At 36.9% G+C, this 20,201-nt stretch overlaps 1 protein-coding gene across 11 annotated transcripts in view; it reads right to left on the bottom strand.

The window, feature by feature from the left end:
* NAV3 (neuron navigator 3) overlaps positions 1 to 20,201 on the bottom strand; it is a 546,625-nt gene that overhangs the window by 36,534 nt on the left and 489,890 nt on the right. For 9 of the 11 annotated variants that reach the window (XM_040061191.2, XM_040061185.2, XM_040061184.2 and 6 more), the window contains 6 exons: positions 15,681 to 15,722; positions 13,150 to 13,310; positions 11,143 to 11,331; positions 8,705 to 8,757; positions 3,969 to 3,992; positions 1,610 to 1,687 (listed from right to left, as the gene is read on the bottom strand). In XM_040061191.2, coding sequence (XP_039917125.1) covers positions 1,610 to 1,687; positions 3,969 to 3,992; positions 8,705 to 8,757; positions 11,143 to 11,331; positions 13,150 to 13,310; positions 15,681 to 15,722 — 547 coding nt within the window. The remainder of the gene's footprint in view (positions 1 to 1,609; positions 1,688 to 3,968; positions 3,993 to 8,704; positions 8,758 to 11,142; positions 11,332 to 13,149; positions 13,311 to 15,680; positions 15,723 to 20,201) is intronic. The other 2 variants (XM_040061189.2, XM_040061192.2) reach the window with 1 other exon arrangement.

Below are 20,201 nucleotides of genomic sequence, written 5' to 3'. Positions count from 1 at the left end.
TAGCTCTTCCACATTTTCATGTATGGAAGTCACACGTGAACAAGCAGCTTTCACAGAGCTAGAGATAATTTTATCACAACACAAAATAATTTCTTCAAAATCAGCAGTATTTAAAAATCTAAATATTCAGGACACCTACACTTCAAAAAAAGGCACTGTTTGGGCTGCCCAAGATATCAGGAAACTGATTTCTTGAACTGCAAAATGATACATTTTTCTAATTGCACCTCAGATTACCTTCATTCTTCTAACTGCACCTCAGATTTCCCTCACAGCAGTAATGACAATTATAATCTGAACTGCATTTAAAAATCACATTACTAGATTTTCAGTAACTTCACCTGAAACCACAACAACCGGACAGGACTGTAGCTTGCATTCTGTATCTGGCATTATTTTCAGATAACATGTTCCGTAACTCATATTACTAATGTATTACCAATCAGGAGGAACACGAGGAAGCTCTCTGTGAAATACCCCAGTTTCAATTAGTTATTTATGAGCACTGATTTGGTAGCATATAAATTCTATATACACTTGTACACTGTGCTTTCCTTCAGACCTGACTGCATCTTGTGGGGTTTGTCTTTGTGAAACAAAACTGTAATGAATTCTCCTAGAATATACAAATCATGCTTTTCTTTGGTTGTGTCTCCTCCTTACTTTTGGCCTTTTTTTATAACTGGTTCTAAGAAAAGGGTGAAACTGAACAGGAGAGGACTGTCACATTCAATATGTGGAAACTCTCCATTTTTACTGTCTACTTTCTGTAGGGGGCTCCTTTGCAGGAGTTTAAATTCCCCGGCATTCAGGTGGTTTTAGAGTCTTTTTTGCCCTCTGCAAAGCTCTGAGCCAAACGGATGAAAGAGACGGAGGTTGCATGCTTCGTGTTTATTGTTTCTTATCTTACAATTTTCTCAGTGTCCAGCAAGATGTTTGCCGCGGCTCGGACATCTGACGACTCCTCCCGTCCCAGGGTTGTCCTTATCTTTTACACTAATTGCTACGTATTCTTCATTTACTATTTCTTACCAATGTCTATCACTATTACTAAAAAGGTCATCTTTACTCTGACCCAGTCCTCACTAACTACTTTGTACCACGTCACTGCAGAAATGGAGTGAGGGAACAAGAAGGAAGAAGCAGGAGACAACGCCCCAAATTCTCCATCTTGCCCCATTCACTTCAATGCCAAAAATCCCAAACCCACTGTTTTTTCACCCTGTGATATACTAAACTACTATTTTTCACACTTTTGTGGCCTGTAAACTCTCTTGCAGTGCAAGAAGCCTTTCCCATGGACTGAAATCAAAGCCAGCGTCTCTCTGAGCTCTGGGCTGGTGTCCCAGACCCCCCTGCCCAGGTCCCTGACCCTCCAGGGCAACCAAAGGAATGCCCTGGACTCCAACAACTTCCCATTTCCACAAGATTACTTCTACTTGAAGCTGAGGCAATATAGAAATTTAATGAAGGCATTAACTTGGGAAAAAAAACCCAAACAAATAAATAAATAAGTTTATAAATAGTAAAAGTCTCCAAGACTCTGTGTTAAGAGGTATTGATAATGTATTTGTTTATACTACTTACCATCACAAGCAAAAATACTTACATTTGCTGAAAGTTGAGAAGTAAGAGTAGCAACTTTCTCTTGAGATGCAACCAACTCTCTCCGTAGTTTCTGAATTTGCTAGAGAAACAACAGACTGATGTCAGTATTTCACCAGGTTTTTTTGTTGTGATTACTGTTGTGTGTTTTCTTGAGAAATCAGCAATAGGTTTACAAAGTCTTAGCTTCAGATTTTAATCTCAGAACTATCCAGAAATACAAAATAATAAAAGTTGTCTCTTAGTGTTGCTCCAACTGTTTTCTAGCACTTAACCAGTGTATGAGCCAGGATTCCAGTTAAGGGAGCGCATATGGACAAATGCTTAATTACTTTGTATGTACTATCCTCTATTCTCAAAGGAAATGTCATGGTTTTTTACCAAATCCCATAAGTTCCAAACATATGCTTAGTGCAATCAAGGAGAGCCGCCCTGGATGTGGTCTGAGGTTTTAAAACATGAGTACATTTGGGTGAGGTTCACGGTGCCTGATTGTAGACATGATGCAACCAACATATGTTGAATGTCTGCATTAGACTAAGATAACGTGAGATATCTACTGCCACACTGACTGGAATGAAGGCTTTGATGGCTACCTTGGATGCAGATTTTTTCTTTAAGGATGTCTAAAATTAGGTGAGGTAAAGCAGTATTTTTTTTTTTTCTCTAACACATGCTTCCTACAGTCCCTGAAATTCAAACACGCAACCTCTTTAAACCTTATATAGTATTCAGAAACTTGCTTGCCAACTTAAAAAAATAAATGTAACTTTAAATGTGCTTGTTGACATGAAAATAAACTCAGGACTCCTTTATACTTTAATTAAAAACAGAATCCTTAAGAAAAATATCTGTTTCCATTTCAGCTGGGGTAGATACTTAGCATGAAGCTTGCACATAATTTTAAGCTCATTTAACCCTGTTTGAGATCTTACAGGGAATTCTTGGCATTGTATTGAAATCAAGCACAGCATGAAGTTTCACTTTGAAGAGCCTTTCATATTCAGACATAAATTATTCCAGACTAGAGAAGTAAAATGGGTAAAACCAGCCTAGGAAAGGGAACATTTACAGTCACTAGTAAAGACCATTGCAGTACTTTAGTTTTATGACTCCTATGAAAACCAACAAGGAATATTGCACAAGCAACATGAGCATGTTCCTGTACTTCTATAACACAAAAATAGCTCAGGCATTTACACTTGCTCAGTGCAACCGGGGAAATTATAAAGCTGTTCTCCATTCTGGACTGACCCTTTTATATTTTCAAGTTTTCTCTTTGATTTTTAAATGCAATTATTTGACATTCCAGCTTAAGCTACACTTTCATCATGTTCTTGCAATTTCACAAAGGTAGGTCTCATGGAGTGCTGCTCAACATCAAGCAGACCCAGATACTACATGAAAACATCATGTAGAAACACATAAGAAAGAAATGTAGTTTTATCTCTATATACAGCTCTATATTAAAGGCAATAGAACGAGGAATTGTAATTTACACTACTGAGCTATGTCATGCCTCTCTAGCTCCTTTGTTCTAACTTTTAAGAAATGTGAGCTTAGACGAAATTATATTGAAATATACTGCGGCAAGAAGGGAAGGATATGTTTACTTGTTCAATTTCCTCAAAATAACTTTTTGTTGACTTTTTCTTTGATTAGAATAGTAAAAATAGGAGCAGCTTAAATGCAGGAGTTGGAAGGCATGCCTCCCTGTGAAGTGGAAATGCACCCCTTGGTGCTGTATTTTATTGCTGCTACTATTTGGTGCCCTTTTAATACAACCAGGACTTCATTTTGAGAAAGGCTGTAATTGTATACAGCTGCTGACCCAGGCTTGTCACCCAGTCTTATGCACTGTGAGAAAAAACTATTATCTATGTCAAATTTGATTTATATCTGAAATCAATCTGCATTGCACTAGTCCATCAAAGTGGTCAGTTTCAGAAATTTAATATAATGCAAAATGTGAAGGAGAGAATTTCAAAGCAATCATTTGAAGTATTTTTCCTCCTGAAAGGCAGCACCTTACATTGAATTGCATAATCTCTTAGATCCTGCACAGAGTGGTATTAAGTCTGAAATCAGACCTACCTCAACTCTGCCATTCAACACCCAGTTCTCACTGATTCTTTTCACCTTTTCAGAATGATATCCACGAGGCTTTCTTCAGCACAATGCTGAGAAAACATCTTCTAGTACACTAAAAGCTGCACCAGGTTTTCACCAATACTTAAAAGGTGATGCAAAAACACAGGGTGTATTTTCCCTACCAACTACACAGTTAGCCAAAGCAGGTAAACAATAAACTATAAAATAGTGTAAGGCAATACAGAACTATAAAAATGAAAAAAAGTTCTTACCTCTGAATGTGCCTTTTCTTCTGCCTGGAAGAAAACAAAGAAGAAAAGGCTTAGAATCAGTGTACAACATAATTGTGATAATAGAACATAAAAGCCAGCTACACTGAAGTGAAATGAATAGCTTCACATATTCATTACATTTAAGGAAGGTATCCAGTAAAAACAATAAATTGTACTCTTTTCACCTTGCTTGGCAAGGCTCCAGCGGAAACCCCAAAGAGCTTGCCAGCATACTGACAAAATGAAATAGTGGAGAAAAGGAGAGCAGGACCAGAACTGCAGAAACTGCAGCTACATTTCTAAGATACAAACAAAAATTTATTATGCTCTCACTGCATGGACCTTAGTCTGACACAACAAACTTTTATGCTGCAATGATTATTAGGACTCCTGGATTTATATTTGTCTTACTGAATACCAAGAAATGTTCCTAATTTGATAATAAGTAACCCCTGATAAGAGAAGTTGACAGCAATACCTGTAAAACATACACTGGGGAAGGTGTGGGGAAATTGCATTTTAATGTAATTTCTTCCACACAGAGTACTGACCAAAACCTTCAAAGCTATCAAGGCATGCTAAAGTTTTCAATTAAACTTGCTAATATTATTTTAAAATGTAGGTATTTTCCATATTGCAATGTATTGTGTCACATATTGAAGCTTTTTACTCAGCAGCCTTTTTCAACAAGCTAAGAAACTAAACCACTTTAAGGCAAATCTTTGAAAGTCGTTCAATTTCTCAGCACCGGATTAGTCCTATTCAGGAGACATTTGGTGGACAGATAAGTCTTGCTTCAGTGGGATTCTAATGGAAAAGAATGGCATGTCATGAGAAAAGAACCTTTTCATAACATAAAATAAAAATCAGTTAATGTACTGGAAATAATTCCACCCTGTGTTCTGAAGTGGCCCACATCCAGAGAAGCAGTCTACATTATCTGGAAGAGAAGTAAGCAGTAAAAGGAAAATCTAGGTAGAGGAATTTTCTATAAATAACACTAGAAATACTAAGAAAACCCAAGGTAAGGGTTCTTCAGAAGATTCTCTGGCATTGCACTGTCTTATTCTTTTATTACCAATTAGTATACCTGACTTTGAGCCTGTAACAGGCATTAATTATGGGCTGTTAGGATTTTAAAGTTTTATAATAGAAATATGGTTTTTTGCTTCACCTTGTGTAACGGGAGAAGACGTCTGGAAAATGCCTCTTTCCACACATGCGTATCTGTTAGTAGTCACTAAACAGACTGTGATGCTATGATATTTACCTTCGCAACACTTAGAAATGCTTTGGGCTGAAACTACTCTAATACCTATACGTCATCATGTGAGGGTTATTTAGTTTAATGAGATATTCTTTTCAGCACTGCTGTGACACACATACTGTAACACACTAACTTTCTGATCTGTGTTTTCTAACAGGAGATCAACCTACAGAAAAAAAAATATATTCCATTCCCATTATTGCTACATCAAATACGTAGTGCATGGAGAGTCACAAAGGGACTGAGGTGACAATGTCCCCTTATGATTTCTTCTGTGACAACAAAAGCAAAAAATTAGGGTTGGTGATTTTTTCCTAAAACTGCCATGTGGGGACATGTGATTGTCCTTGGATCACCGAACCTGCTGATGAAGGCATTGCTAAGTGTTGCTACCAGACAACCCCCTCAGTGAACAAGGAAGTGTTGCCCCTCCCTGAGTCAGAGAGGTGGCTCCCACAAGTCAGATTTTGTGGACAGTGAAGGAAGTAAATTAATGAGAAAAGCCAGGATTTTGGACATACTATCAGCTTAAAAAATAGAATCTGAAAACCAAATACATCTGAGCAGTTTTTACTTAAATTCATGCTCACACCATTGTAACCCAGGTCTCAGCCATTGTTTCAATAGGCTCTAAAAGGAAAAAAATATTTTTTTCTCACTCTACTTCTCCATCATATGCATGCATCCCATCCTTGCAAGGAGTATTTTTTTCCTTTTTTTTGAAGTCTTAGTCTATTAAAGTACAAATGGCATGTCTTTACACAACTCCTCTGAGCATGGATTACTTAGCACAGTCAGTGAAGTCTAGGGAGTCAAAGTGTAGCTAATGCTGAGAGCCAGTGCAAGGAATTGGCAATTAACTAAATATGTGAAAATCTAAGTGATTCACCTATTGGGCAGGAGGAGATTGAAACTGGAGACAACCTATCATAATTTTTGCAATAACTCAGAGGGTAAATGTATTCACTGCCAAAACTGAATCAGTTTACTACATCTGCTGACATGGTATACTTTTCTGTGAAATAAAATGGATGCCTCTGTACATGCATATCTCTGCAACTTCGTATTAACTCGCATATCTTCCAGCCAATGCAAGTTAAGTCTGGAAAAACCCAAATGCAAGTCAAGAAGAAAGCCAATATATACAGAACATAGTAGTGGATGCAGAACTTCTGTGTCATTAGACTTATTCAATGGCAGAAGATAATGAAATATTTCTTCTGAATCTCATATTCTAATTCTCAAAGAAACAATCTTCAGAGAATAACTTGAAAATTTTCAACTATCCTCTGGTAATTCTACATGAAGGTCTTGATCTTCATTTAGTACTTTGTCAGAATTTCTCCAGTAATTAGGTCACAGAAAACACTAGCACTAAGGCTTAAAACAGTGCTTGAGAAATCCGATAAATACATTTAATTGAGATAACCCTGTAAAGTTATCCCATTGCTCTCTTCACTCAGCTGATGTGATAATGAGTGTTAAACTTTTCCTGTTTCTGTACTCGACTTGTGCATCATCTTTTGATTAATTGCTGAAAAGTTTAAACTATTTTCACAGAGGGCTCAAATAGAAGAAATTAAGATCAAAAATCTTTGTTAAAAGTCAGTCCTAGTAATTTTTTCATACTAATTTCTTTCTGTCCCTTTTCAGATTTTTCTGCAGCTTCCATTATCTTGCCTACATAATGCATTACTTAAGGAGCAGGACTCAGCTGCAATGTGAGTTCACAGTCAGGAGACATTTATAGTATGAACCTGGGTAAACAGTATAAAGTTTATTTTGCGGGAAAAATACCATTCTTTGCTATTGTGGGGCTTAGTTAATATTTCCAGGATACTATGTTGAAAGATAACAGGTTATATAATTAGTGGGTATTAGTAAATTTTTGCTACATTACGCAACATCAGAGCACAGACACTTCAGAGTTGCTTACAGGGTGCTGAAAGCATCCTGTGTCACTTTATAACTTGATTTTTTTATCTATCAGTTTCATAACATTCTTCTAAAATTTGACATCAAAGCTTGAATTATAGTTTTTGACACACCTTCCCAAGCAAACTGATTGTAATGTCTCATAGACAGGAAAATAGTTCTAAAGATTTTTTTCAACCACCAAAACATAAGTGAGAAGCTTAACTTTGAACGTTAGTTATGCCTCACATATAGCCAGCCTGTAAATACATTCTACACCTCCCAGCTTCACCTCCCCTCTCCCGCTTCCAAATAATTCAGGACTAGTCTGAACTGGAATGACTTGCAACTTGCAGTTTAAGACTTGTAAAAACCCAAGGCATGTGTACTTGATGTTTTAGTTATCCCCTTGTATGAACCTTTTGATGATTAAATAGAAATAGGAGAGGCACCATTGTGCATGGATGCAACATACTTTTCAAGCTAACATGAGTTTAGCATTGAGACAGATACCACATGCTACAAATGCATCAAACTGCATGAGCATGGTACTCCTTGGCAAGAAACTGGTGCTGGCTCTGGGTAGAGGAGTCCATCTCTTTAATGTCAGGTGACACTATTCAACACCTGGAAATATGGAGAGGACACACACTATTCATGAATGCATGGGATGAAAGCAGGTAAGTGGGTTACTCTCCTGTGAAAAGGGGCCACTGCAGCATGTAATTGTAGTTAGTGAGGAGGTTGCAAAGCAACTGCTGTGTATCAGCAAGGGAATGTCCTAACACGTTCAACTGCTCCCCTAGAGATGATTTCCTGTTAGTAGAACAACTAAAGCAATAAATGATACATAACATATAAAAAACCGTCATAAGATAAAAAACAAACAAAACAAACAAACAAACAAAGAAAAAAAACCCCCACACAAAACAAAACAAAAAAACACAAACCCAACCAAAACCATCAATAAAATAGAGGAAAAAAAAATCCAACTCAGAACAACTGCTGGAGATAGAAACAGACATTACTCAATATAATTGCTCTAATTAATGAAGATTAAAATTTTATAAAGTTATTTTTTTCTTTGTAAATAACATCTAAATGCTGTCACTTGCAAGAAAAATCAGTAGACACTTAAACTCAAAATTACATCTCCCTTACCCTAATCTTGTGGTTTTCAAGTAGTTTACCTCAAACAGCACCATGATATAAATAATTTTCTAAGTTGTGCACTAGCCGAAGGTAAGCAAAATGACTCAGAATGGTCAGCTACAATAGCATAAAGACCCCATAAAAGAGACACTAAGACATTCACCTTTTTTTTAGCTTTAAAAATGTATACTGGGTGATTTTAAACATTTAAAAGAAATTCACATAAAAAGATTAAAATAATGTTTTCTAAAATAGTATGCAGTAGTACAAAGCTGAAAATAAACATTCCTACTTTACTGCAGTAAAACTCTAATTCTTTTAGATCTCAAAGTATTGAAATTTTGATGAACAATGAACAAGAACAGAGGCAGGCAGAACTTTTTTCTAAAATATCGATACTCACCGTAGAGTAGAGAGAGGATGTACTGGAGACAAGTGATAATGAAGACCCATGTACTTTAAGAAAAGGAAAATGACATGAAATATTGATGCAAGCATAAAACTTCCCCCTTGTAGCTCAATAAGTAAACAAATTTTTAAAATGAGAACCAATTTTCCACAAAGAGCAATTATGAGCTATTAGTATAGAATAACTACTGATAGATTTCCCTGCATTTAGAAAGATTTTCCTATACAGAGAAAACATTTTCCTGTATATGGGGCAGGTGAGTGAGCCGATGTAATTTTGGATTATTATCAGCAAACCAAGCATCACTTTTGTTGTTTTGACAAGAAATCACTTGATAAATACACTCTTCAGAGAAACCAGAAATCAAGCTTTTTTATACACCTGTCCTAAGCTGAGCAAATGATTTTAGTAAGAGACTACACTTTGGAAAACAGTTCACATTCTGTGGGGTGAGCTCCCAAGCTTTCCTCAGCAATGCTGACCTGTGTAGTTATAGTCCATGGGAACTGGTAACTGTGAGAGGTAGTGTCATATTTCCCCTAATCCTCAGTAAAGTCAGCCTCAAGAGCATCGAATGAATGTTGCAGGGCTGCACTTTAAGACATGGGGTTCCTGGCCTACCTGGAAATGGAAAATGAAGACTAAAACTGTAAAAAAAATTGCCCCTTTTTGCTTCTGATGACTCTCCTGAGGAAGGCTATACCCACAGATATACCTTAATTACCTCTTTTTATTTTTCTTTCACAAGAAATGTTTTGATATTTGCAATTTTCCAGGGTTTGATTAAAAAATATTTTGCTTTCATAGCTACCTGTATGCGAAAAACAGACACTACAAGAATACCTGGCCTAGCCAAATGGCCTTTAAATCTAGTTTTGTATTCATAGAAATGTGGTACCCTGACTGTTGAAATGGAGTGGCTTCCAAAGTATGTTTGGTTTTCAGTCTCTGGTTTAAATCTCTCAGCTAAACTGCCATTCTGCATTCATACACAGTGGTTTTATGCATGATCTCACTTGTTTCATTTTAACCTTCTTCAGAGTTCCTATCTTAAAATACATTTGACCTTCTAATAGCATCATTTCATGTTAATCTCTAATGACTGTAAACTGCTGAAAACTGTTTATTGCTGTTGCATTGACTTTCATTTACTCAAGTTGATCACGATTATCTACTGCAGCTGGATATGAAACATAACCAATGAAAAAGCTTTCATCAAACCCACTGGTGACCCATTACTGAAATTCTATATTTAACACCTCTTTTTCTATGCATAAATTGCTTTGTTTTCTCTATTATTCTTCCAGTATTTCCTTTGATAATTCTGGTCCTCAGCAAAGGGTCTGTAGTCAGTTGAATTATGTGATATTCTTCTGTGCAGTCAACCATCCTCTCTGTGCTGACAACTCACAGCTTGAGTTGTCCTGCACCCTACTGCTAGTATTTCATACCCAGATGTCTGCCTGATATATCATCTAAAATACAGTAAAAGGAATCAAAAAGTAGAAGTATTATTTGTCTGTTATTTTATCTAGGACTTTTTCCCCCTTTTATCTTGTAACTGTGACCTTTGCAGCTAAGGCAAGACTTTTTAATTTGCCTGTTATAAAAATAACTTACATTGTCATCACTTAGCAGTAAACAAGATGAGTCTTATAGAATGAATTTCATGGAATTTCAGTTGTCTTTTTTTGTTTAATTAAAGGGTGTAAGAACTTTGCACTCATGGGAATTCTGCAAATAACTGGATTTACCAGAAACGTTAGTCAGAAGAAAATGTTACGCTTCATATAATTAGGAGTTGCCAGATTCTCTGCAGATGAAAAAGAGCAAAACCCAAAACCAAACCACAAAAAAAAAAATATTCACCAAGTTCCAGTTGTTGCAGATAGCATTAAAGAAAGCAAACAGGAATAATCTGCATGAAGTAGTGAGGTCAGTTTAAATTACAGAATTTCAACACAGAATTTCACATGGTGTTTGCTGTAGGAGGCTGTAGGAAAGTGGGGAGATTGAATGACTACAAAAGAAAGGAGATGCTAAGTAGCACTGGTATTTGGGGGAAAAAAAAAGGAAGCACAGAAATAGGACTAAGAAAGCCGAGAAACAGTAGCATAGGTACATTCAAACATTTTGAATTTAGGGGAAAAAAGAATAATTTTCCAAGAATGGCTTCCTCTTCTCTAAAATTTCTGATGGAGGATTTGTACATGTATGAGATACATACAGCATTGCTTATTATGGGGTGAAAGTAATACCTTCCACGTTTTAGGATAAGAAAGGCTTGTGAGTCCAACTCAACAGGATTAATAAAAGCTTCACAAAATCATTTACATTTCTATGGTACAGGGTGCAGAAGAAACATTTTAAAATTTTATTTGCTTTGGACATCTATTTTGTGTTGGCTGATCTAAGTAGTTACTCAGTCTTACCTTCTTCCATGCTGTCCCTGAATGAACCTGAATGACTGATTGCTCGTGGTCTCTCTTCTAAGGAAGTAGCACTACCACACAGTTGAGAGTCATCATAGAGATCAAAAGAAGTGTCTTGTGCAGGGATGCTGTTTGAACGCATCATGCTGGGCCCAGGAAGGTTAAACTGTGATAGGTTGGTTGGACTCACTGGAATAAAAAGCTTTATTAATGAAGCATATTTCCATTAAGTGAATTTTGGTTCTGCACAAAATTGCAATGTAGGACTAACTTGGTTAGGTGGACTTCATGCTGTTGAGAAAATGGAAGGCTTTTATTCCTATATTTCAAGCTACAACAAAAAGGTGAAGCAGATGGCCTCAAAGGAGCTGGAGCTGGATGACACTAATCCTATAAAACCCACGGTAACACTAATACTGGTGTCTGAACATCCTTCAGCAGCCCAAGACAGAAAATCAATGGGGAAGATTTAAAAGTTAAAAAGGAGTAAGAGGTCATAAGTGTTTTTATAAGCAGCTCTTCTAATTAATCAGTATCAGTATTTTATTGTCATATACCTGTATTACTGACTGCTGTTAAGACCAAAGTTTATTTGCATATGCAAGACATTTATCCTTTGATTTTCAGGAGTACTTAGCACTATATTAAGTTAAAAATTCGTGCACAGGCCTCAGTTGAATCTCATCCTAATAAACACGTGTAGTCAGACATGGTTGAAATCAAGAACAGCATTGATGAACCTACTTTAAGCCTTCGCAAAGATCTTTTACCAGTAGGAAGGAAAGCCTGGACCACACAATCTCAATGCCTAGAAGAAAAAGCTAACTGTCTAGCCAAATTCAGCCTCAGTGTCTGGACTTTTACTTTAGATCATCCAAGATGTGTCCTAACTTGTAAACTACCAGAACAGCTGTGTTGTGAGAGCAAATTATTCCACAGGGCTATGAAAACTGAAAAAATCAAAGGACAATGAAAAAATAAATTTTAAATCCCGTGACCTTACCACTCTCTACTGTGAGTTCACAAGAACTATGAACAAAAAGAAAAGGAGATAATTTTAAATAGAAAATAACATAGTAAAAAACCACTGCTTACAGAGCTGTGTCTAAAACTACAGAAGGAAATTCAAAGCAGTGGTTTGTTTAGTGAGGAACCAATTTCACTTTTAAAAGTAGCTCAGCTCAAATTCTTTTCCTGTATGTAATAAAGACTAACGTGTATGTCTGATCAAATTTCATTTGAGTGATCATAACTTATAGATGCCATAAGCTGTGACAGAGTGATAGAAGTGTTAATGCTTCCAAGGATGTTACTAATTCCTCAGTAAGGGCCTAAACCATAAATAGCTCATTGTGAACTTAGGTACATGTCAAGTGCAGTGCAGGTAAGTAGTTTTTATTCAGAATTAAAGAAAGAAATAAAATAATAAGGAAAAAAAATAAACTTGTGTTGGATTAATTTGAACCAAGATTCAGAAGAACCAAATCTAAACCTTGGTTCGTCATCAAATAAAACTGCAATGTGACTCACATCCCAAAATCCTATATTGCACTCAAGGTTAGGCTTTGGATTGGGCTCAGTGCAGTTATAGCCAGGTCTAGCTACTGAAACAGATAAAAAAGGTCTATCTCAAAGCAAATCTATATGTAGGAAAAATGCAATGTTTATTTTCTGACATTCACTAAAATAAGTGGAAAGAATCCTACAGATAGTAAATGTAAAAGATGAATAGCTTTGAACTAGAAGGGGATTTCCAGATCCCACTCAGAATTTATCTCCTTGGCCAAGTCATAAAGAATCTGTGTTTTTTCCCCTGTGCAAAATAGGTTGTACCTTAACCCACTTCATTAACAATGCTGTGAGTTTCCCCTCATAGTGAGGTACAACAATATGGGGATGAAGAAGTCAAAAATAAACTACCTTGTTAGCAGACTAAGAAATACGTACAGTTGAATTTTACGGTTCTGTTACAGAGGGGAAGAAACAGTGGAGGTAAACAGCATTTACCCAGGTTGGAAAAGTGGTATTTTCCAGTTGCAGATGAAGACATAGCTGAAGGAGAAACAAGCGGAGACTGACTGCCAGTGTCTTGCAGGCCTCCAGTTGAATGGGAGCGTAGCCATTCCTTGCCTTCCTCCTGACTTGTCTGCCGGGATGACGGTGTATATCTGAAAAACCACAGCTGACATGCTCAAGACAATGACAAGGTGATGTCTTGGAAAGAAACAGCTGTCACATAAATACCCTTCACCAGTTAGAAACAACAAATCCCTAGGAAAACATCAGGTCTAGTCAAGTGATTATCACCAGGGATTTTAACTAGGTACAATTTACCATTGGGTTGCAACAGAAAACATACAAGGGTTGAACCCCCTTTACTCTTCATCCCCCACCCCAAAGGAGCATTCCCATATTTTGAACAGACAGGATGATAAACCATAGCAGGCAGACAACTGAGCTGACAGAAAAAGACTTCAAAGCTATAGGAAGTGTACAGGTTTATGCAAAAGCTTGGAAGCTGTATGGTTAGGATGGGGAATGGACAGAATAGAAGCCATGTTAGGAAGGAATGCTAGTAGCCACTTACAAAATGACATCTGTCACATATCATGTGGGCAACTGATTAGATGATTCGGAGTGAAACAGATCAACAGCTCTGAAAAAGGAGTTTGCATTGGTAATGACTGCTACTCATGGTCATATGCATGTGGTCTGCCACTCTGAATGCTACCTGACATTGTGTCCTGCCCCAAACTGAGGGGAGGGAAAGGGACAGGAAAAATAAACAATTAGCAGAAACAAGTTCTCTGGAAGGAAGAAGTCTGGCAATCAAATAACTCATCAACTGCTTCCTATGGTAAACCAAAAAAAAAGTGCAATGTGACATGTGGGCTAAGAGGGAGAACTGGTAACTCATTTGTCCAGCCTTGGCTGAGCTGGAAGAAAGGCAATTCTGGCAGTCATTAAGCATTAAAATGTACAGACAGTGTGGGTCTTAATCAAGAGATTGTTTTCAGCAATGTCTGAAATAGCCTGCTTCATTCAGATAATATCCTACTGAGAAATGAACACCTTCTTCACTACTGTCATGAGCCATCAGTGTTCCCCAAAACAGCAAAGCAGAAAGGGCTTTTGATATTCTGGCTTCAGGCTTGTGAGGCACAACTGTTTCTGCTTAGAGAGAAGATTAAATTAACGTGTAAGTTCTTGAGTTGTGCTTGGGGTTGTTGTACAATATTTTATAGCAGTAAACCATCTTGTCCTTATTAAATATTTACTTCCTTTCTCCTTTCAAAAAGACAGCTACGGTCTTTGCCTACAAATGTGGTATACCACAGAGTTACTGAGTGGTTATCAGATTGGAAAGATGGCAAAACGAGAATTCAGGATCAGAGTTTTGGACTGAGATCTCTGCCCATTAAATCAGACTTTTTTTCTTTTTTTCTTTTTCTTTTTTTTTTTTTTTTTTGGGGGGGGGGGGTGGTAACTGATCATTCTCATATGCGTGTGAGCAGTTCTCCCGCTCCAATTCACTTTCACCTACCATTACAGCTGTACGTCCACAAACCTTGATCATCCCATTGTATCCTTGCAGGGTCCCCATTATGCCTTTAATGTCTTCCACCTTTCTATTCTCTCCGAATCCAAAGTGATTGTTTTGTGATGATAGGAAATTTTACTAAATTCTTATTAAGGAACTACTAATTAGTTTAGCAAGATCTTAAAATTTCATAAATATTGATTCATAACTCATGAGATTTAATGGTGTAATTTCAGTTACTGGAGAGCTGCAGAGTGTCTGTGTGCATGCACACATATCCTTGCTTGCCAAATCTTTTTCCTGAATTGGGGAGGTGGGCTTCCATGCGTGATGAGACCAGACAAGTTACCTAATGATCCATTCTTTTAATCATGGAGGAGAGAAGAGGGTGGATAAATTCCGTTTTCTGTGATGAAGACAGAATTTAGTGAAGAGTTAGCAGCCAAAGTTGGACTCTGTGCATTGCTGGATAAGGACCAAGAAAACTGTATGGAGCAGCACACTTTTTATACTTACAAATCTTGGACAGTAAAACTGGTATTTTCTAGCTCTACCCTTTAATAGCTCTTCAGTTCAAATTGCATGAGTGTTTGCAAGAGTTCAAGTCAGATTCACCTCTAAATCCTTGTTTTTCTCCGTAATGTTTTCAATAATTAGTCCTATTGAAATGCATAAATAACTTGTTCTGTCTCTTGAACCTCTCCAGGATTCAATGCCTTTTAAGATTCATTGCATAAGGAAATGATCCCTAATAGTATTTACTTTCCATGGTACATCTTGAAAGAAGATTTATTCTGCCTATTTATTTATAGGCAGATGTGGAAAGAAAAATTCCATTGTTAAAATTTACGTTTTCAGGTTTGAATTGAAATTCCAAGAACTCTGTTGTAAACAGGATCAACAAAAGGAGAAAGAAAACTAAAGGCAATGTAGAAAAGGTTACAGGAAAATAGAGAAGCAGCAGTCATGCTCAAAAAAAAAAAAAAAAAAAAAATACCTTAATCCCTTTTTGGGTAGTGTATTTCTGTCAAGCTGCATGCTGTTAAAACAAAAAAAAAAATCCCTAAGGACATACAGTAAACAGGACTTCTCAGAACTACAAATTTTAAAGCTCTAGGTTTGTGTGTGTAACAGAGGGTCATTTAATACTTTTTAATATAACTTTCATGATAAATCCTTTACTTATTGGAGGGAACACTAGGACATGGACTGCTGCACATTCATTTTTCGTCTAGATGTGCTCTGGACTGGGTCAATAGTAATTTGGAGACTGCCCAAGTCAGAAAGAAGTGCTTCTTTACCATTTCTAACCTTTCTACACCTTTTCTCTGCAATCTCTGTGAGAATCATATGGTCACAGTATGAACCCTTATTTTTCACAGTTGCCTATGATAAGGCAATAGACTTCCAAAAGAAATGAAAGTTGTGGCACCTGCTAAGAGGCAGCATGGCCTTGCCAGAAGCCACAAGACAGCCCTGCATGTAGAAATATGTCCTAAAGATTCAGACTCTTGGCTTTCTGTTTTTGAAGGGCTCACATAGTAAGGCAATGGTGGGGACAATGAAAAGTGGCATCAAAGCGATGTTGCTCCATTTTCCTGCGCACAGTGTAAAGTGGCTGATTACCCAAAGTATATGGATGGAGTTTTCCCCATTTAAACCACATCACTAGAAGGGCACCCATCAGCTCTCCTTCCAAGTGTAATTTGAGCATTTCATCATAGAGTCTTGGTAAATTGGTCTCTGGTTGGTTTGGGTTGAACTAGTTATCATCAAGTAAATATTGCAAAGTTTTCTCCCTTTAGAACATAGCTTACTGTCACCATATGGATTAAAGGGCAAAATAGCTTTTGAAAGCTTCTGCATCACATATCCTAATCACACCTCTGAGAACAGCAGAGGACCCTTAGGACCCTTGATACCCAAGAAATACCCTTATTAAAGGTGTTTCCTATTGTGCTGGGGGTGATGGGAGTCCTACTGTCATGTATTCTTGATCCAAGTAGATAAAGACAATGAAAACACTGCTGGGCATGGACAATCTACTATCAATGAGACTATCTACTATCATGGACAACCTACTCTCAGGGCTTGGGTGCATGGAAGCAGACTACGGTTACCACCAGGAAATTGTACAGACAATTTTACCAGTTTAAAAAGGGCCTTGTTCTGCATTTGGAGAAAGCAAATGGAAGGAGAAAATTAGCAGTATTTCAGCACAGGCCCAGTAATCATGGTCCATGTGAGAGCAGTCCCATGTCAGACAGAGGACTGTATTTTGCTCCCAACATAACTAAAAGGACCAAGAATGCCTGGCAAAAAGAAAACATAAATTTGAATGATTCACCTTTTTTTTCTTCACAGAGAAAAATTGGGCCTCAGAGTTCATTTATTTATCTTTATGCACCTCTAAATTTCAAGATGAATAATCATGATCATAACAGTTTCTTATGCAAACACTTAAAAGTCCAAATGAACTATGTATTTTCCAGTATTACTTTAACTTGGAGATACATGTATTTCAAAGTAATCTATAGCACATTATCTAAAAATAAAGGAGTCAGTGCTCCTTTAAACCAATCCAGAAGCCAAAAGGTATGCCAGTTGTATATGCAGGTTGAGCGACCATAGTATTTTCCAAAAATCCTTTGAATTCAGATGACGAAATGAAATAGGGATGAATATTCCTCAATATAATCATGGAGTTATTGCAACTGCATTAAAGTATGCATAGCAAATGCTCATTGTGTGTTTTTAAAATAATAACGCTTACAAAGATTCTCCTACATTTCAGATAATTGCATGAAACCATCAAGAATGGTCTCATGTAACTATTACTTCAGACCAATAACTGCCCATATCTTTTTAATATCTGAAATCATTCATCCACTGAAAGCTGCGTTCATTGCTTCCGCAGAAATTGGACTTTTGGTAAATAGAACTGAATTTACCTCACCCCTCTAAAGTTGATGATAATAAAGACAGGCCTTTCCTGAAAGAAGCAATGCAAACGTGGACAAAAACCAATATAAAGTGAGGATGAGAATATCATACAATTCCTGATATTTTCCTTTGCCATGTAAATTGGAAAAAGCAATCTTGCAGAAAGATGAATGAAGATGTAGGCTGAAGTTATCAAGCCCAATGTATCTCATTCTCTTTTGTTTATTTTACACTGCTGAAACTGACTGCAACTTCTATGAGGGAAATTACAGGAGGCCTTACATTCCTCATTTTCCTACCTGTCCTTGGTGATGAGGTTATCTTGGGAAAGGGCCATAATATCATATCTTTTAGCTACATCTAACTCTTTCAGAGTTGTTAGGGAATAAAATTTTTGCAAGCTAAGAAACAACTAGAGAGCTCCATGACAGGCTGGGCCAAGCTCATACGGCTCATATTAGTTTATACAAAAGGCTAGGCACATAAGAAAATCTGATACATGATGCACTGTTTCACACCTTAAAACCACGACTATCAATTATGATAATTTAAAATAAATGAAAGTCTTGGAGGGCTTAAGTGGATTTCAAAGCATTTTCATAGATGAAAACCTCAAAACTAAACATTCTTTTAAAGCAAACCAGAGAAAGCCAGTCACATTCCACTCGGCTAATCTTAAAATGCAGCTATTACTGCTGTTCAGACCACTGTTTATTTCTATATTTCTGCATTCCTATGCCTTCCTCACTGTGTTCTTCAGATCAAGCAGAAGAAAGCTACAAATCTGCAATGCTCAACAGCAATTTAGGGTTTGAAAGAACTACTGGTGATGTGTCCACCTGGAAAATTTTACAACAAAAGCAGTAATATTTTCAATTAACCCCAGAAGATGTTTTTATTTTAGTGTATAAGTACTTGCATGATTATTTTAATCCCTCTAAATTCTTGTAAGGTAAAATACAAGTATCCTCCCATATAGGGAGCTACACTGCTATGACAGTAGAATTAGACTTTTCTAGATATTGTTAGTGCAAAACCAGCAAAAGGCCTGAGAGAGATGCAAAATCTGCTTTCCTTCTGAAAAAGAAAATACTTTGCTTGCTTTTGCTGAATTTATTTTCTGGTTGTTACAATGCAATAGAATCTCATTGAATGATGCAGAATTTGGCTGGAGTAAACTTCAACACTTCACTCCAGGCAGCTCTGTGTTGATGCCATACCATCACTCAGTGGGTAGCCTGAAAACTATGGGTAATATCTGATCATCCCTGGAGGGATAGGTGGGCAAAAATAGCAGCGACTTTGCAGATTTGCTGTCTCCATGAAAGGCAACTCTTTTTCTGGAGGCAGTCAAGGGCTACGTTACTTCACAGAAAACACAGATGTACCCTGTGAGATTTTGTTCTCATTTTCTGTGTTCTTTCCAGCTGCTCTTTCCTAAAACTTGATGTCCCAATGTCTCAAGTTAAAGCCTTAATGTGAAAACATATAATGGCATAGCTACTTTCTAAGACTTATATGCAATATTTTAATTTTCAAAATGCTTTGTCCCAGCAACAGCACTACAACTCTGTACACATGTTCTGCAAAATAGCCTCACTCTTTTCCATTCTGTATCTATGCAAATATACCCTGCCCTGTTACATCCCTTCAGACTAATAAGCCTTTGATTATTCATCTTCAGTAACTCTTTACCAACTATTCATGCATCTTTATTTTCCCCATTTGCTTATGAGAGTGCTATTGGGAATATCACTTAAAGCTTTAGTAAATTCAGGATTTTTATTGCATTTACTATTTTTCTCTATTCAGAGATCATGTTTTGCTGCAAATTACTTAAAGCAGCCTTCATTATTTAAAAGGTTGTTATTACTGATCCCATGTTATCTGCTACTTAATCTATTTTGTTTCATATCTTCTGTATTTTTGCCAGGCAAACTGGCCTTTGTGTAATCCCCTGGTCCTCCATCCCAGCTCTCCTCCTCACTCCTTTCTCAGCACAGACCCTTTGAAAACTCTTCTCCAATTCTAATGACTACAGGGTTTTCAGGCTGGGTTCTGAAGCAGGGAAATGAAAAGTTCATCAGGACTGATAAACCAAAATTTAACCTTTTCATTTCCTCTTAGTATGCTTGCCATTACTGATATTTATCCATCAAATTACAGCTAATGCTTAAATGAAAAAAACCCACATTTTTAAAAATATCATCTATCATTAGTTCTCTCAGTTTTTCATGCAGTTTCTCTGCATAGACTTTGTTACTTACTAGTTGTACCTCATTGTCTTCAATGTACTTCAACGTCTTGTACCTCAAGACTTCAGTCTTTCTGTCTTTCTCTATGCTGTATTAGTATGCCTGATTATAAGGGCTGCTGATTCAGTCTTTTTCAAGCTCTAGGGTGACTGAAGAAGAAGAAAAAACCTCCTTGGAGATAATTTTTTTATGCTATGCCATGCTATAATTACTATAGCCAAAGCATTTTGGATATAATCTGGGTTTACAGAAAAAAAAGGACATAATCTGCTGCCAAACATATCTATCTCCAATGTTGCAAATCCGTGCTTTTGCAAAAA

Source organism: Hirundo rustica, chromosome 4, assembly GCF_015227805.2.
Source record: "Hirundo rustica isolate bHirRus1 chromosome 4, bHirRus1.pri.v3, whole genome shotgun sequence".
NCBI classification, from domain to species: Eukaryota; Metazoa; Chordata; class Aves; order Passeriformes; family Hirundinidae; genus Hirundo; species Hirundo rustica.
The sequence above is the reverse complement of the archived record's forward strand: the minus strand, read 5'-3'. Positions and strand labels throughout refer to the sequence as shown.